Source organism: Excalfactoria chinensis, chromosome 26, assembly GCF_039878825.1.
Source record: "Excalfactoria chinensis isolate bCotChi1 chromosome 26, bCotChi1.hap2, whole genome shotgun sequence".
NCBI classification, from domain to species: Eukaryota; Metazoa; Chordata; class Aves; order Galliformes; family Phasianidae; genus Excalfactoria; species Excalfactoria chinensis.
In genome coordinates, this window is record NC_092850.1 from 1,614,872 (window position 1) to 1,632,233 (window position 17,362).

Below are 17,362 nucleotides of genomic sequence, written 5' to 3' on the forward strand. Positions count from 1 at the left end.
AGCCCAGTAGAACGGAAGAGAATAACTCAGTTGGGAGGGATGTACAAGGATCAGAGTCCGACTTCCTGATCACTTCAGGGCTGACCAAAACTCAAAGCACTTTATGATGGGAGTTGCCCACCAGCTTTGCAGTGAGGGCCTCCGTGTTTGAGCAGCCAAACTGGAAAGAACACGTAGCAGGTGCTGCTGCTTTCCAGGGCTCCAAAGCAGCAGAGCAGGGAGCTCGTGGTGCCAGCAGCGCGTTGCTGTGCGGCTCCTTGCCCTCAGCCCGCCATAACAGACGTGGCGTTTTGGGGGTTGCTCCTTGGGCTCCGAGAAGCAGCAGGAAGGACCTCGCGGCCTTCTTGGAGTTGGTTCGTCACGTCAAAGAAAGCTTGGTTTTGCAAGGCTCGTGATAACATCGAGAGATGCAAAGGATGTCGTTGCAAAAACAACAACACAAGCTGCAGGAGACGGCAAGGTGATGGGGTGGGCGCGCTCCCTACAGCCCCCAGCTCAGAGGCAAAGGGACGATGCTGCCTTTGGGTCCAGGGGGGCTCCAGGTGCCCCGAACCCGCCCCAAAGGGAGGTGGGCCGTTGCCCAAAGCTGCCTGAATTCCCCTGTTGGATCGCTGAGGTTTGCATTTTGCAGTGAGATTAATCAGATGAAGTGCGACCTCTGTGGTTTCCTGGAGTCTCGTCTCAGGGTATAAATCCTTCCTGAGGGCAGGAACAGACCCCACTCACAGCCTCAGCCCTGGGGCGTCCTGGAGGCCATGCAGCACCCACTGAGGCTCCTGCTGACCGTCCTGCTGCTGGCGTGGCCTCTGGACACAGCTGGTGGGTAGAGAGGCTGTGGGGTGGGCTATGGGGTCCGTACGCCCCACATCTCCATCCCATCCCCACGTCCCCATCCACCCCTTCATCCCTGCAGGTCGTTCCTGGAGCCGGTTGGAGCGCGGGGGCCGGGCGCTGGTTCAATCCAGGCCCTACATGGCTTATCTGCGGGGCACGGATGGGGGGTTCTGCGGGGGCTTCCTGGTGGACCCCGGGTGGGTGATGACGGCCGCACGGTGCTTCAGGTGAGCCCTGGGACACCCGACCTGATGTCTCCCAGATGGGGGTGGGACGGCTCTGCATGGCCGAGCGGGCAGGGAGAGGGGTTGTGGGGCCGGCGTGATGCTGTGGGGCGGTATGGGGTGAGCTGCAGGAGCTGGGGGGGGGCTGGAGCTCTGGTCCTGTGTCTGTGCCCCACGATTGGGGGGCAAAACCGGCAGAACCCAACAGCCCACAGCTCTATGGAAAGGGGCTGCCCCGACCCCATAGCGTTCCCTGCTCCCCCAGGGCAGCCCCTGCTGCAGGTGGAGCCAACAAGCTCAGCTGAAGCTCTGGAGGCAGATAACCCACCCTGAGCCCAGCAGTCTGCTCTGGGCAGGCTCAGCAGCAGGGATCCACGTAAGGATCCACGTAGGGATCCACATAGGGATCCACGTAGGGATCCACGCTCCCATCAGCTTCCAGCAGACCCAACCCACGTCCCCAGGCCGTCCCTCCTCCAGTTGTGCATCTGTTGACCCCTCTGTGCTCCACCTCACAGCCATTGTCCCCTGAGCGTCATCCTCGGAGCCTGCGACATCCAGAGGGAAGAGGAGAGCTGGCAGGAGCTCCAGGTGCAGGAATATCACTGCCACCCCCAGTACAGGAGGAACAGGGGGGGGCACGACATCCTGCTGCTGAAGGTACGGGGGGCTGCGGTGGTGGAGCCGGGGTGGGGGGGACAGATGGGCAGATCAGCACTGCATTGAATCATCCATCTCTGCACCTTCTGCCACCCAGCTGAAAAGCAACGCCACCATCAATGACCGCGTGAGGCCCATCTCCTTCTCAACCAGGAAGGCTCCCGAAGGGGGGGTGTGCAGCGTGGCCGGGTGGGGGAACGGAGCCCAAAATGCTGCCCTGCGTGAGGCCAACGTCACCATCAAAAAGGAGAGGCAGTGCATCAACATCTACCCCGGCCTCACCGGAGACGTCCTGTGTGCCTCCAGCAGCAGCAATGAGGTTCCCAATGAGGTTGGTGTGATGGGACCCCCCGGGGGGGGCTGGCTGCTTTCTGTGCTGCTCCCAGGCCGGGTTCTGCCCTTTGAAAGCTCCGTCCCCGTCTGCTCGTTGCTGTTCCTCACTCTTCCCCCTCCTACAGAGCTACACTGGGAGTCCCCTCGTGTGCAACAACAGAGCCTACGGGATCTACTCCTACGCCTACGGGCAGCACATGTCCTTCTACACCAGCATCGCTTCCTATCAGTCCTGGATCAAAGTCGTCATGAAGTCCTGAGGGGGCAGCGATTGCTTTCACCCCACGTGGTGCCCAATGCTCTCCTGCTGCTGCCGCCCTCCCCAGGGAAGCCCCCCCCGCTGCAGACCCCATTTGCAGGGTGGGCTGCACACCCAATGGAGGGGCTGCGGCTCTCGGGACCCAGCGAGCTCCTCCTCCCCCTGTGCAGCACCAGCTGCTTCCATCCACCGCCCCTTTGTGACATCCTCCATCCTCCATCACCTGCTGCTTCCTTCACCCCCCTCCTGCTGCAGCTCCGTTGTAATAAAGACACAAAGCCAATAAAGTTCATCTGCTCTGAGATCCTTTTCCCTGCGGTGACGTGGATCTGGGGCAACCTTTGGTTCCAGCCCAGCGATGGGGTTGTGGTGCTGGGGCAGAGCTGCAAAGCAGGCAGCCTGAATGCACTCGGGGTCGCTCAGGGTGAGGGATGGGGCTGTGGGCTCCGGCGCTGGGTGTCCCATCTGCAGCAGGGGGGGCAGTGGACGCCTTGGGTTCCCTTCCAGCCCTGCAGAACCAGCTCTAACAGCCCGGGGAGGAGCAGCGCCGTGTTCCCCAATGCACACAGTGCCCTCTTGGGGTGCTCGCAGCTCTCGGATGCTTCTCTGAGCAGCCAGCCCTGCTGACGGCGCGGCCGAAGGAGGACAATAAAAGCAGCGCGGCTTTTAGGAACAAAATTTATTCCAATTTCAAACAGAGAATTGATTTCCAGGAGAAAGATATGAAAATCCATTCCCAGCGGGTTATTTCCGCAGCGAAGGGTTTGGCGCCCGGCGGTCGGAGCTGGACCGGAACCATCACAGTCCAGCCTGGAATGAGGCAGTTTGGAGCCTGAATCGGACCTGACAGCGGGCAGCGCGTTCAGAACCCCCCCCCCAGACCCGACCCAACCCGACCCTCCTCCCCCCCACCCCAACACGCACAACACCACATGCATCGCAAACGACAAGGTTTAAAAACAGCGGGTGAGAGGGGAGCTCCCGTGTGGTTGGGTTTGGTTGTTTTACCCTCTATTTATTCCCCCCCCTCTTTCTTTCTCCCTCCCCCCCCCCCACCCATCATACAGGATAACGCTGAAACCGCCTTAAAGCGAGAACTCCTACAGCATCCGAGTGGAACCAAACCAACCCATCCCCACCACGTTGGCACTTGTAAAGAATCTCCGGCACTAGGAAAGGAAAAGGGGGGGGTTTGTTGGCACAAAGCGGGCCGGGCGGAACCGGGTGCAGTGATGCAGCCTCAGCTGGGCTCAGTGCGACCCGCAGCTCGTGGTTGTGGTGGTGGTGGTGGCTGCTGTCGGGATCTCTCTTTGTTATTTCTGATATATAGATTTATATATATATATATATATAATATTTATTATTATTAAAAACAAAAATTAAAACACAAGGGGGGAAAAAAAGAAAAAAAAAAAAAAAAAAGAGGGTGGGAGGAAAAAAAATAATAATAAAAACAGACAAAACCAACCCGACCCCCATTGGAAGGCAATGCTGATGTGGGGAGGAAGCAACAGCAGAGCAAAGAACCCGGCTCTGGGTTGGGGGGGGGGTTGGGGGTGGTCCTCAACTCATCCACTTCAGGTTTCCCTCCTGGAAATGGAGGTGGGGGCTCCAGGTCTCCCAGCAGCGCAGTGTCAGCCCTCCAGGTGGGGGGGTAAAAATGAGCCCGGTGCTGCTCCCTGCTTGGGATAAAGCAGGTCTGGATGCAGGTGAAGGTGGGAGCAGCTCCTCTGAGGGAGGCGGCCTCCACAGGATGGATCTTTGTGGCGTAAAGATAAAAAACCGACCAACAAACAAAGGAAGAAGCGATGAAAACCGAAGCCATCGGGTCGATGTGAAGCTGAGCGACACGCGGGGACCCCCCGGCCAACAGCAGGGGATGCAAAGAGGAGCTGCCCCAAAGAAGGGCCGCCCCGGGTTGTAGTGTTACCAAAGCAAAGCTGTGCAAAACACCCCCCTGCGCTGCCAGCAACGAGACGAGATCCCCGCAGCACCTCCCAGGAGGCGGCTCTGGTCGGCCCGGCGGGTTTGGACCCAATGCTGCTGGTTGGGATTGGAACAGAAGCATTCGTGGTGGCTGGAAGATGCAGCCCCAAAGCTGGACCAGGTCCCCCCCCTTCCCTACTTGCACTGTGGTTGCCCTTCAGGCCACCAATGTGAGCACCTGGGATGCACCAAAGCGCAGCACCCCGAGCAGAGCTTGCTTTGGAACGCAGCGCCGCCTCCGTGCCGCCTCCTGCCTGCAGCAGCTCAACCATTGCTGACCCCGCAGCCACCACCAGCACAGCACAACCAGCACAACCAGCACAACGCAGCAGCACACGCCTGGGGAAACGCATCCAGAGCAGGGAGAACAGCTCAATGCTGCCGACATCCCAAAGGCCGCGAGCACCAGCTCTGCTCCTTCCTCGAAACCACAACCTGGGAACTCTTAGCAAGGCAAACACCGCATGGCACGGAGCAACAGACAAGGCTTGTTTGCTGCTAGCAGCAAGAGAAGAACGAGAGGCTGGAGCTGAGCAACGCGGCGCTGCAGCCCCAGCCCCAGGGATGCTGTGAGCTCTGCTCAACCAAAGGGAGCTGTGGGCAAACAGCCCTCGTGGTGTGTTGGGGGGGACGGTGTGTGTGACAGAACAGGGCAAAGAATTAAAACCAAGAAGAAAGAGGGAGAAAAAGAGCCGAGCGCTGACAGGGAGCCACTTCCCCAGGCTCAGCTCCCCAAGGGCTCCCATCCTTTGTGGTCCGTGAGCAAAGCAAGGCTCCGTGCTGCCGGCCACGCACAGCATCAATGGCTGCACAGTGAGATCATGGCCTGCAGGACTTTGTGATCGATAAGAGAAGGGAGAAAAGGCAGCAACCGAGGAGCCGAACAGCTGCAGGGTGGAGAAGCGACGGCTGCTCTTTGTTTTTGGGGTGTGTTTTGCCTTTTTTTGTGGCTGTTTGGGTTGGGGTTTTTTGCACCACAGTCAGAGCTGCTGGTGCTCCCCAGCGTCCCATCAGAGTGAAGCTGGGGAACGGGATGGGAAAGGGGGGAGCAAGCAGGGTTAGCAAATGGCACCGAGGGCGGCCTGCAGCACAAGGCAAAGGGAGCAGCAGCAGCACCCCGTTCTCCCACAGAGCGGTGACTTCATCACCTCAGCTGGGATGTTTTCTCCTCCGTACAGCAGGGAATGAAGAGGGGAAATAGCAAGAAAGGAAAAGGGGTTAAAAGCAACGGGAACCAAAAAGAAGCTGGAGATGAGGCGGCCGCGGCTGCTTGGCAACAAGGGAGAGGTGAGCAAAGTGCTGAAGGAATGAGGCGTATCCCCATCGACGGTGAAATCAAAGCGGTTTGGTGCAAACAGAGGCCGGGCTGACAGCGTGCCCTGCACAGCGCACACGGATCGGCCACCAGGACTGCAACAGCATCAACTGCAACAGCATCAACTGCAACAGCATCAACTGCAACAGCATCAACTGCAACAGCATCAACTGCAACAGCATCAACTGCAACAGCATCAACTGCAACAGCATCAACTGCAACAGCATCAACTGCAACAGCATCAACTGCAACAGCATCAACTGCAACAGCATCAACTGCAACAGCATCAACTGCAACAGCATCAACTCCAACAGCATCAACTCCAACAGCATCAACTCCAACAGCATCAACAACTCCAACATTCCCTCCACGGGGTTTTTTGTTGTGGATCATTTTTTGTTTCCTGTCGTGTTTAAAATTAATTTTTTTTTCTTTTTCTCTTTTTTTTTTCCTTTTTTTTCCTTTTTTTTCTTTTTTTTAGTGGGGGGGAGGATTTGGGGCTGGGGTGGGGGATTCTTTTCTTTACACCAACGCTGCCTTTCCGAGGGGGTCAAACCAGGTTGTACTCCTTCAGGTTGAGCTGTAGGATGGTGTCCTTCACGGCCGCAAAGACGAAGCGGATGTTCTCCGTGTCTGTGGCACACGTGAAGTGGGAGTAGATGATTTTGTCGCTGTCTGGGTTCAGATCCACAAACATCTTGAGGATGAACTCGCGGGCTGCCTGCGCGTCCCTCTGCGGGCCTGAGGCAAACAAACAGCACTGAATGGCTTTGGAGCTACGTGAGCCCTGCTGGGTGAAGCACCAGCACAGGGCAGCCCTGCACACACCGCCAGGAGGAGAAACCGCAACCACGAATGGAACGTTGGGAACCGATGGCTTTTTTGCTCAAACAAAACCTGCTGCCCAAGGTTTGATGAGGCTGTGGATGCCCCAGCCCTGCAGCATTTAAAGCCAGGCTGGATGTGGCTCTGGGCAGCCTGGGCTGCTGGTTGGTGACCCTGCACACAGCACTCAATGATCACTGCGGTCCTTTGTAACCCAGGCCATTCTGTGACTCTATGAACACAGGATTTGGTGTAACCCCACCTGTGCTGGTTGCTGGACACCTGGATACACTGACACCCCCCTGGCTGTAAAAGAAAGGCTGCACTTTTCTTTTTAATACACAAATTAATCTCTCACTCTCAAGGCTGTGAGCGCGTGTTATTAAACAAAGATCGTCCTCAGCCAACTCCATCCTCACCGCCCTCTTAACTCAAAGGAGCCCAAAACTGCAACTCCTGCCTCTATTTACTGTCAGCTCCTTAAGGAAAAATCACCTCCTCTGAGTCACTGTGCTGATCTTCCTTCCTCAGTCTTGGTGTTCTCACACTCCCTGCAGCACGGAGCATCTCCTGGGAGGTGGGTCCTGATGGGCTCCCTCCCACTCACAGCCCCGCAGTGCTCCTGCAGCAGCCACAGCCCTCATTCAGCTGAAAGGGGGAAGCACGTGGTGCTCCCTGACACGGCTGTGTGGGCTCCAGCTGTTGTGCTCAGTAAGAAATCCGTGCTGTCTGACCCATACGATCCCAGAGTGCTGCACAGCCCCGATGTTCTCCACTGGTGATCGCAGGGGGCACGAGACTCCCAGAGTGGGAGGATGAACCACCAGGAGAGATTTCATTTGCCATCTCAGAGCAGCACAGCGCCCTGTTTGCTAAGCTGCAGTTCCTCCTTCCATGCGCTTCTGAAGATGCACAACAACAGTCGGCACATGACAGCGTGGAGAGGAGCTGCCTGATCTCATTCCCCACTGCATGTCATTGCTTTCAGCCCCGTGCTGATGTGTTACCGCACAGCTCCAAATGCACCCAACTGCAGAGCCGAGGGGCAGCGCTATTCTGGCTGCGGAATTCTGCTTCAGATGGGACTTTGTTCCATGCAGGCATTACCCCTTCCACAACCCAAATGGGGCTCAGTAAGAACTGAATGCCACCTGAGCTCATTCAATGTGTGAGCACTTGGGTGTCTCAAAACAAAGCCTGGAACTGCCCCTTGATCAGAGCCTTAAGCCACCCAGCACATCACCTGCATCGCCCCGTGTGGGAAAAACAGGTGGGATGCACCAGAATCCAGGTAAGAAAATCAGACTAAAGCGTTAAATGAGCACTTTGGGGGAAATGTTTCCTATCTCAGCCTGCAGGAAAGGCTCCTTATTTGCTCATTCCATGAGATCCCTGTTAGCCAAGTGTGACCAGGACGCTTCCATGACAGTTTCTCATTGCAGGAGGTATTCCCTTTGAGATTAAAGAGGTTTCCCTCCAATCTCAATGTCTGAGCTTTCTTTAAAAGAGAATCCAACCGATACAACCCAACCCCCTTCTAAACATAGAAACCACTCACCATCAAACTCTGGGAAATAGTCAACGAGATGGGAATAGAGGATCTTGTCTTCCAACAGATCCTTCTTGTTCAGGAAGAGGATAACTGATGAGTTTTGGAACCAGGGATAAGTGATAATGGTTCGGAAGAGGGCTTTACTCTCTTCCATCCGGTTCTGAAACAAGAAAGCAGTTGATAAAGATGAGGATTAAGGTGCCCTTCTGCTGCCTGCTCACAGCTCAGCTCCTGCACACAGAACACTTTGGGCCCAGTTAAGAGCTGGCTCATTTAGAGCAGCTAAACGGAAAGAAAATGTAAGAAGTCTGGTGAGCTCCAGCCTCGTCTGATTGGCAAATCATTAATATCAGAGATGTTTATAAGTCATTTCACACCTTGCACAGTTGCATGAGAGAACCGCTGTGGCGCTGTGTGAGCTGCCACGTGTTTTCATCTCCATGAGACGCACCAATGCCCACTTTCACCTGCTGGCATTATTTTTCATCTACCAGCAGGTGTCAAAATTGAGTGGTGCCATTTCAGAGGCCGGGCATTAAGAGAACAGCAGCCACAGCACAAAGGGAATCGAGCAAGGAAAAGAGGAAAGCAGGAATAGGGAATTCTAAGAGCATCCCCTGGAATTGTGCAGTGCCTTCTGAGACAAACAGGGCTCAGCAGTTTCAGGGTAATTCCACATTATTTGAGAAGCACCGATAACGTGAACGTATGATGCATTCCCCCTTCCCAGACACGGTGATCCATCAAGGCTTGTGTTCTCCTCACGAGAGCTGGAATCCAACTATTCTTACTAACCCAGCACTTTGTTACCAGCCTCCCAGAAGGCAAACAGACATCCTTCCTTCCCCACCACCCCCCTGCCAGGCTCCTCCCTTTGGCTTACCTCATTATCAGACTCCACCAGAACTTGGTCATATTCACTAAGTGCTACTAAAAACATGATGGAAGTCACATTTTCGAAGCAATGGATCCACTTCCTCCGTTCTGATCTCTGACCTCCAACATCCACCATTCTGGGGGACAGAAGGACACAGAAACAGCTGCAATTCTCCATCTGAATGCAGAGGACCAGCATGCAAAGTGAACAAATGCCACTCTACCATTCAGGATAACCCAGCACGGGGATGCAGCAACACGTGCCTGCTAACAAAGCCATCAGGCTCCCCAAATATCCCATTCCAGACATATATCAAGCAGAAGAGAGAGCAACTGTGAGAGCACCTGCTCACCTCTGAGCTGCTCACAGAGCACGCTTTGCAAACAAAACCTCCTTAGAATCAGCTCTGTAAGTCACACAGCCTGGCTCCTCAGCTCTGAGTGCCACCCATGCAGTAAATGCTGCAGTTACTTGGTGAGACCTGAAGTTCAACACAATGGCTCCGATCCCCGCAGCTCTGCTACAAACCTGCACCCATTTCACAGGGGACCAAACCAGAGAGCATCATTTTGGTACATCTGTAATTGAATGGATTCAGAGATGGGATGCAGGCTTCTTTAATTCCTCTTTTGTAATGGCAGCGCTACGGTGGAGATGGGAAACCAGCAGCGGAGAAACAGGGAGGAAAATTGCTTTTGCATGTCACTGTGCCCTCGTATGCCATGCTCATTTCCTGGCTTAACCACATATTACTGCTGCAGCAGAGGCAGCAAGTTTGGAGGGCACAGCAAACCATCTCTGAGGGCATCACACAAGAGGAAGGCTCTTTCTGAAGGAGAAACAAACAGCCAGAGCTGCTCGAGCAACGCACCCCCGAAGGCAAATCCATTTCAAGCCAAGTGCCCCCCACAGCACATCCCCCCACCACTGGCTGCAGCCACCAGCAGCTCAGCAGCCCCACGAGCCTCCAATTCAGCAGGTCCTGCTTCCTGATGGTCAGTGTTTCCTCTGTCAGTGTTTCAAGATAAAACGTGGCACCATCCCCTTCCAGCACATCCTTCACATCATCACAGCGCACACACAACCACTCGAGCCTCACAGCTCAGCTGCTGGACACTAAAGCAACACAGAACCAGTCCTTCCCAAAACCCAATCACTCTCAGTTCAGCTGTAACACAAACACACCCTCAGTACCTGAAGATAATATTCTCTAGGTCAAAGGGGTACTCTATGATCCCGGTCGTAGGAACTCGAACCCGTAGCACATCTTGCTGAGTTGGTAGATATCCTGGGGTAGCGATACGATCCACGTCGCTGAGATAGCTACAGGAAACACAGGAACAAAACAAGCAGCACTACCTCAGGTTGCAGCGCAAACATATAGCTTTAAACACTGCTTGGTCTGCCACACAAGCAGAGATTCCACCCTCACCTGTACCTAAAAGCAGACGTATGAGCACCTCCATCACCCACCAGCGCACCTCAAACCCACACGAGAAGCAGCAAAAGGGAAGGAATCTCCAGCTCTGAATCCATCCCTAAAGAAATAGAACTTCCCCCCCCACTCCTGCAAAGCTCCAGGCCTTTCTGTACCCACATTAACAACACTTACAGCTGCCCAATGCTCCTTCATCTCAACTTTGCCCAAGGAGACTTTGGGCTGATGGAGACAAATCGTTGCCTTATGGGTTTTATCCCAACACACGCAGCTTGTATAAAACCCTGCCAGGACTCATCTACCCCAACAAAGACAACAATTTGTATTCAAGAAACTACATAATGGAACCCAGTGCATGTTCCTGCCCTCAAAGCAAACTCTAACTCCACGAATAAGAAACCGGGCAGTTTGGAGTTGTTACAGCATCACCACCGCACGCTGCTGAGCACAACTTACTATTTAGCTGAATCAGAAAGTTGGTATTCTCTTCTTCTGTCATAACACTCCTGTATTCCAGGGTCGTTCCACAAGGTTTTAATTGCACTTACGTAGGGCTGCTCAAATGTCATGACCTTTTCTACATCCACTTCCCGGATCAGGACTGCGTTGGCCTGAAGATGGAAGAGCAAAAAACCACAGCAAAATAACTCCCAGGTGAAACAAGCCCTTTCCTTACGACTTCCAGGATCCCAACACTGCTGGTAAATCACAGCTGAGGCACCACAGCCCCAGTTTACACTGAGAAACTGAAGTCCCACGTGCTTGTTTTGCAGCAGTTCCCAAGGCTGGATGCCCACTGTGAAGGACCCCGACTGCAGAGGAGGTGAAGCTGCAGAACCTCTCTGCAGGCACAAAGGGCATCCAAGCCCTACAAACAGCTCACCAACACCAGCTCTGTGCTGCTGTGTGGCAGGACAGGTTAAACGTGGCTCTACTTTGAGATATTACACTCTGCATTCACGAAGCAAAACGCTTGGATAAACAATTTCTTGGTGCACCCTCAACAGGAACCCCCCCCTTCCCTAAATAACTACAATGTTAGACCAGGAAAAGATTATCCCAGAGCCAACATAGGTAAAGGCAAAGCACAGAACTGTGATTCAAGTAGAGGCTGAGACCAAACCCCTTTAAGAAAGGCAGCACCTTTGGCCAATGCTTATCATACAGACTGATAGCTTGCAGGAGCAGTGCTCAAAGTGTTTGGGTGTGACAACACGCCATCCAAAGGAAATAAAGCACGAGCAACAACACTCAGTGCTTTAAATAAGCGCACAGGGCCCCGTCTCCTGTATCGACTTCCAATTCCTTGCTGCCCCATTTGCCATCCAGAGCAGTGTGTGAAGAACCCTGAGCAACATAAGGATTCCTTCCTCCAGGTGTAGGGTCGCCTCAGCCCTCACCCAAAGGCAGCGAATGGAGTCAGAGACCGACAGAACACCATAAAGAGCCATTTTAAAGCACATAAAAAAAGAAACGACACAGGGAAGAGTTCGTGGAGGTTGGGATCACAATGCAGAAGGGCCCAAGCAAAGAGAAACCTGGGAGCCAAGCGCTGCTGTCCCCACAACCTTCCAACATGCAGAAATCCTGAGCAACTCACCTTGTTCTGTTCGTATTTGTACAGAATCTTCAGGGTTTCCATGGCCCTGATCATGGACTGCATGGCAGTGAAGATGTTTTGATATACCAGCTTGGTAAAACCTTTTTTGTCCTCTTCAGAGTAGCCTGAGCCATGAATGATACGCATTTGCTTAATGAACGTGCTTTTTCCACTCTCCCCAGTGCCTGCAGGATGCAAAAGAGAGCATTAGTGGTCACGGCAAGCAAGGCTCGGTACGGAGAACAGCATGCTTGCATCCCACTGCACCTCCAAGCCCCTGCTGCTGTATCCAAGCGCTCACTGTCCATCCAGTCTCTTTCCCAGCGCCATCCCCCAGCTCCAGAGCACAGCCTGGCAGCGCAGGGTGGACATCTTGTCCTCTGCTGCAGCCTTCTGAAGCAATGCTGCTGCTTCTCCCAAATCTCACGTTACAGCCACTCCCCCACGCTCTGCGTCAAAGGGCTCCGGGCCGTCACACCTGAGCTGCTCCCAGATACTCTGTGATGCTCCAACCACCGTCAGCCCGGTGGGACCGTGAGGGCAGCCCAGCCGTGCAGCAAGGAGCGCTGCTTCCCTTCTAGCATCGTTGGTGGGGAAGAGTGGGACGCAGCAGGAAAACCAGCCCTAAGGGAGAGAGGAGCTCAAGGAATGGCTCGTCTGTCTGCCACCATGATGCAGTCGGCGCATCTGCCTGGAAACTGCAAGCAGCACGAGATGAAACGGCGTCTGCTCTTCAGGACTGAAATGGAAACCCTCACTGCTGAGCTGAGATATTCTGCACTCCAGGGCTGCAGACTGGGATTGCATCGTGGGGCTGCATTCTGCAGACTGGGATTGCATCGTGGGGCTGCATTTTGCACACTGGGATTGCATTCAGGGCATTGCATCGTGGGGCTGCACTCTGAGACTGCATTTGGGGCTTTGCATTCTGCCCTCCAGGATTGCATGCTGGGATTTGCATTCTGGGCTTGCAAACTACACTCCGCGATTGCATTCTGCACTCCAGGATTGTACTCTGGGCTTTGCATTCTGCACTCTGGGGCTGCCCTCTGCACTCTGGGATTGCACTCTGGGGCTGCATCCTGCCTCCCCTCCACCCCCAGCACCTTTTGGAGCCTTCAGATATGACAGTGTTTAAAATGGTGCCCAACAGGGAGAACAAAGTCAGATGTTGCTCACAGCTGTCTGCGCTGTGCCCTGCTGGTTCCTTATTGCACACGTTTAGTGCCCTGCAGGAGCCGGGTCCTAAGAGCAGATGGGAGGGCAGCACAGCAGCAGTCACTGCAGCCCAGCCCCTGGCTGAACACTTCCTGCAGCCGCCGGGCAGCTCCGAGCACTCCTACATTTATGGCCCCAGAAAAGCGTCGGTGAAGTCAGGAAAGCCAACAGCTTACATAAGAAGACAGTAGGAAGTTGAAAGGAAAACACGTCAGCAGGTGAAGTGGTTTGAGCCCTCATGCAAACTTGCTCCGCTCACTTGGTCTTCCGGGAAGTGCCCGGTGACCTCCACTCCATCCAGACGAGACGTGCATCCCTTCCTCAGGGCACACAGGTAACACCTCACTTTGCTGAGCAAACCACCGTGCTGCATCCCACAGCCAGCAGCGCCCAGCAGCAACATCCCCCTTCCAAACCAACATCCAGATGCAGGATGCGGAATCCAAAGAGACGGCTCCTTTAAGCACCCCCAATTAACACCCATCTCATTAAGCAACCCAGCCCTTGTTGGGTCTCCAGCTACAAACACATTAGCAGAGCCCTGGATCTCACCGCAGCCCAAGCAGAGCTGGGTGCACCAAAACAGATCTCACCCATTACAGCCACCGCTCACCAACAGCTTCCCAATGACTCGCCCAGCACCAGCCTAAGAAAGCAAACAAATAAATAAGCCCAAATAAAAGCAGCGAGCGTATAAATAGAAGCGGCGTGTTTAAAACAAACAGGCAAACTCTCCCCCATCTCCACCAACAGACAGAGCTGCTTTTTGCCGGCGAGGTTAGAAATTAACATCCCAAACAGCGGCGGCTCCATCTCAAACAGAAAGCTGCTGCAAACAGAAGGGGGGGGAACTGGAAACCGAAATATTCTGTGGTTAGGTGTGCTGCGGTGAGAAAGACTTCCTTGCCTCTCACCACAGCGACCAGAAGGGAGGAAAGGAAAAGCATTCTGATAGTGAAAACATGAAGCAAACCTCAGCGGCGTTCACCTGCTTCAGAGCCGGGCTGCCCGCACACGCAGCCTTACAGCCTTCCTGCTGCTCCATCCCCGCCTGCCTTCATCTTATTATGTGGGGTTTTTTTTTTGGTTGCTTTGGGTTTTTAAAGCTGCCTCCTGCCTTTGTGCGGCCCATCAATAATGCAGAGCATCGCCGCGACGTCACCCACTGTGCTGAGCGCCGCCTCCTGCACCGTATGGCTGCATACAGGAACCCTTTGGGGATGGCAAAGCACAAAGCGAGGGGCTGAGCTCAGCACACCTCCTGCCAACACGTGGGAGCAGCACAGCTCCCCCCTGGCACCAGCACCCCCCAGGGACCCAACGGGCACCTGTAAATCCAACCCCAGTAACCCCAATATTACCCCAGTGCTCAATGATGAGCCATTCCAGGGGGATCTTTGTATGGAGCGTCCTCCCCCCCCCCCCATTGCCATCCCAGGCCAATGATGAGCAAAGGGCAACACCCAATATCTTCATATTAGAACCTCTCGTGGCTGGGTTAACTGCCGGACAGCAGTGTTACCCCTCACTGCTCCTGGGGTCGGACCCAACAGCTGCCATTGAGAAGAAAAAACCAACACTGCTTCTGCAATGGGAAACTCCTTCCATATCCACACCCTCCTCAGGTTGTTGGGAGCTGGGAAGAGCCCTCCCAGTGCTATCAATGCATGGAAGAGCTCCACCTCAGCCCATGACAGCAGGAACGCACGCAAGCAGATCTCCTTAATGGAGATGGAAGGCAACAGCGTAAGGTGGGTGATGTGCAGAGCTGCACCCACTGCAAGCAAACACCACGAAGGGCTTCACCCTCACAGCCAATGCTCTAAGACCTGTTGTTACTGGGGGAGCAACACTCCCCTGTCAATCTGGGGAGGTTCTGGTTGCTTGGTTTGTTTGCAAACGTTGCCTCAGGGAAAAATATAGCTATATGGATATATATGGATGTGTATGTATATATATATATAATGGTTTCTTGAGCATCTTCCATTTCTTTCCTGAAGTGCGATCTTTAGATCCAGTGGGATCACCTTAACCCAGATCAGCCTATAGCTCCAACCTATTTTGAAACAACTGCTTCTTTGGGAGCGCGTGAAGGAAGCGTCGCAGCGCCCGGCTGTCCTCCACCATCAGAAACTCACCCAGAGCCTTCAGAGCCCCCAGCTCAGCACCCAAAGCAACACCCACCCAGCAACAACCGCCGTGCAATGACTGGGCCTCCCCGAGCCAATGCAAAGCTTTATGTCTGCTCTACCACAGCCACGCGCCTCATCCTTCAACCTGTGCCTCCCAAAGCGAATGATTCCAACCATCAGATTCACTTTCCTGTTTCCTACCCCCATTGGAAGCACGGCAGCGTTCCAGCAGCAGAACAGACACACACGTGGGGACGGTGCCCATAGAGAACCACCAGCAGCGCTTCCTTTGGGGCTGCCGGGATGCCAGCGTTGCTCCCTGCCCCAGCGGAATGGCCCAGGGCCGCTCGGATGCTCCCGCAGTCGCTCACCTACAGACCTCACCCAAACCCGAGCAGACAACCTGCTGCACCGCTCCATCCCCAGCACGCGGCCATTTCCTGCTTGCACACCGCTCTGGGTCCCCATGGCTTTGCTGCCAGCACCCCCAGGCACCTCCCACCCCCCCCCCCAGGGCAGCCCCCTGTGGCCCCACGCATCCCCACAGGCCATTTTTCACACTCGTGCAGCAGCGGCCCTATCCCCCAATCCTCATATCATCCCCTATCCCCCAATCCTCATATCATCCCCTATCCCATAGTCCCCATCCCATCCCCTATTCCCTAACCCCCATCCCATCCCCTATTCCCCATCACACCCTCTATTCCCCATCATCTATTCCCCATCCCCTACCCCTTTACCCCCCACTCCCTATTCACAGAATCACAGGGGTTGGAAGAGACCAAGAGACCATTGATGATCATTGATGATCATTGATCCCAACCCCCTGCCGAAGCAGACACCCACAATAGGTTGTACAGCCGGGCATCCAGATGGGACTTGAACGTCTCACAGAGGACCACTCCCTGTCCCTTAACCCCCTTCCCTGTCCCCTATTCCTTACCCTCCACCCCCATCCCCACGTTCTTTATCTCTCACTCCCCGTTCCTCCATTCCATGTATCCTATTCCCCATCCCCTCTGCCCTATTCGCTATTCCTTATCCCCTATTCCTTATTCCCCAAGCCCCATTCCCACGTCATGCTGTCCATTCCTTATCCCTATCCCTCTCCCCTATCCCCATCCCGTGCGCTCTCTCCCGTTCCCCATCCTCCATCCCGTTCCCCCATCCCGTTTCCTCCCGCTGTCACCACCCATGTTCCCGTTCTCTCTCTGGCTTCCAGCCGCTCTCTCACCCCGCACGGAACAAAGCCCGTCCCTCCCGCCGCCCCGCCCGCCGCTCCCGCCGCCCCTCACCCAACAGCAGCAGCTTCAGCTCCCGCCGGGCGTCGCGTTTGTCCCTCCGCAGCTGCTTCTCGATCTCCGCGTTGATGCGTTTCGACTCCTTCACCTCGTCGCTCAGGCAACAGGCCATCATGGACTCCAGAGTCATGGTCCCGCCGCCGCCGGGACGCTCCCGTCCGCCCGGCGCCGATCACCGCTTTACTCCGCGCGGCCGGGACCCCCCCCCCCAGGCCCGGCCCGGCCCGGCCCGGCCCCGCCGCCCCTTCCCCTCCCGGCCCTCCCCCGCCCTCCCCTCCCCGGCGTCCGCCCGGCCCGGCCCGGCCTGGCCTCGACCCGACCCCAGCGGCCGGGCCTAGCAGCAGCAGCGCCGCCGCCGGCACTCAGCGCGCTGCCCCCGCCCGGCCGCGCCGCCCGCCGCTCCCTCCTCGCACGGCCCCGCCGAGCCAGCGAGCAGCCGGCGCAACCCAACCCGCTGCCGCCGAAAACAAGCGCTGACTGACGGGCCCCGCGGCCAACGGGAGAGCGCGTCGCGCGGAGGGGCGGGGCTTCCCCCGCGAGTGGGCGGGGCTCCGCGCCGACCGGAGAGCAGGTTTGGTTGGCCGAGCAGTGGGCGGGGCTGGAGACGCGCGTTCCCAGGGCGGGGCGGCGCCGCGGGGCATTGTGGGGCGGCGCAGGACCCGGCGGCCATGGTGCGGCCCTGCCCGCCCAGCGCGGCCCTTCCGGCCCGGTCCCGCCGTAGGCCGCGGCCGCCCTCGGTCCGCCGCTGTCGGCGTGCGGCTCTTCCACGCCCGGCCCAGCGGCTGACGGAGCCGGAGGGGCTGGAAGG

At 55.8% G+C, this 17,362-nt stretch overlaps 2 protein-coding genes across 2 annotated transcripts; one reads left to right on the forward strand and one right to left on the reverse strand.

The window, feature by feature from the left end:
- The first annotated feature begins 744 nt into the window (after positions 1-744).
- LOC140262975 (granzyme G-like) lies at positions 745-2,443 on the forward strand. Its single transcript, XM_072357700.1, has 5 exons — positions 745-819; positions 914-1,061; positions 1,577-1,718; positions 1,816-2,049; positions 2,177-2,443. The coding sequence occupies exons 1-5, from the start codon at positions 756-758 to the stop codon at positions 2,309-2,311; spliced, it is 723 nt and encodes a 240-aa protein (XP_072213801.1). The 5' UTR covers positions 745-755; the 3' UTR covers positions 2,312-2,443.
- Positions 2,444-6,022: 3,579 nt separating this feature from the next.
- GNA11 (G protein subunit alpha 11) lies at positions 6,023-16,787 on the reverse strand. The gene is made up of 7 exons (XM_072357378.1): positions 16,549-16,787; positions 11,904-12,088; positions 10,760-10,914; positions 10,060-10,188; positions 8,872-9,001; positions 7,995-8,148; positions 6,023-6,352 (listed from the first exon to the last, which is right to left on the reverse strand). The coding sequence occupies exons 1-7, from the start codon at positions 16,682-16,684 to the stop codon at positions 6,162-6,164; spliced, it is 1,080 nt and encodes a 359-aa protein (XP_072213479.1). The 5' UTR covers positions 16,685-16,787; the 3' UTR covers positions 6,023-6,161.
- Positions 16,788-17,362: the final 575 nt, after the last annotated feature.

Excerpts from the sequence above, each read along its gene's own strand:
- LOC140262975 (XM_072357700.1), top strand. The coding sequence starts at position 756 with ATGCAGCACCCACTGAGGCTCCTGCTGACCGTCCTGCTGCTGGCGTGG. Across the intron at positions 820-913 it reads GTGGCCTCTGGACACAGCTG|GTCGTTCCTGGAGCCGGTTG; the intron begins GTGGGTAGAGAG and ends TCATCCCTGCAG. Across the intron at positions 2,050-2,176 it reads GCAATGAGGTTCCCAATGAG|AGCTACACTGGGAGTCCCCT; the intron begins GTTGGTGTGATG and ends CCCCTCCTACAG.
- GNA11 (XM_072357378.1), bottom strand. The coding sequence starts at position 16,684 with ATGACTCTGGAGTCCATGATGGCCTGTTGCCTGAGCGACGAGGTGAAG. Across the intron at positions 10,915-11,903 it reads ACAAATACGAACAGAACAAG|GCCAACGCAGTCCTGATCCG; the intron begins GTGAGTTGCTCA and ends TTCCATCTTCAG. Across the intron at positions 9,002-10,059 it reads CTAGAGAATATTATCTTCAG|AATGGTGGATGTTGGAGGTC; the intron begins GTACTGAGGGTG and ends TCTGTCCCCCAG.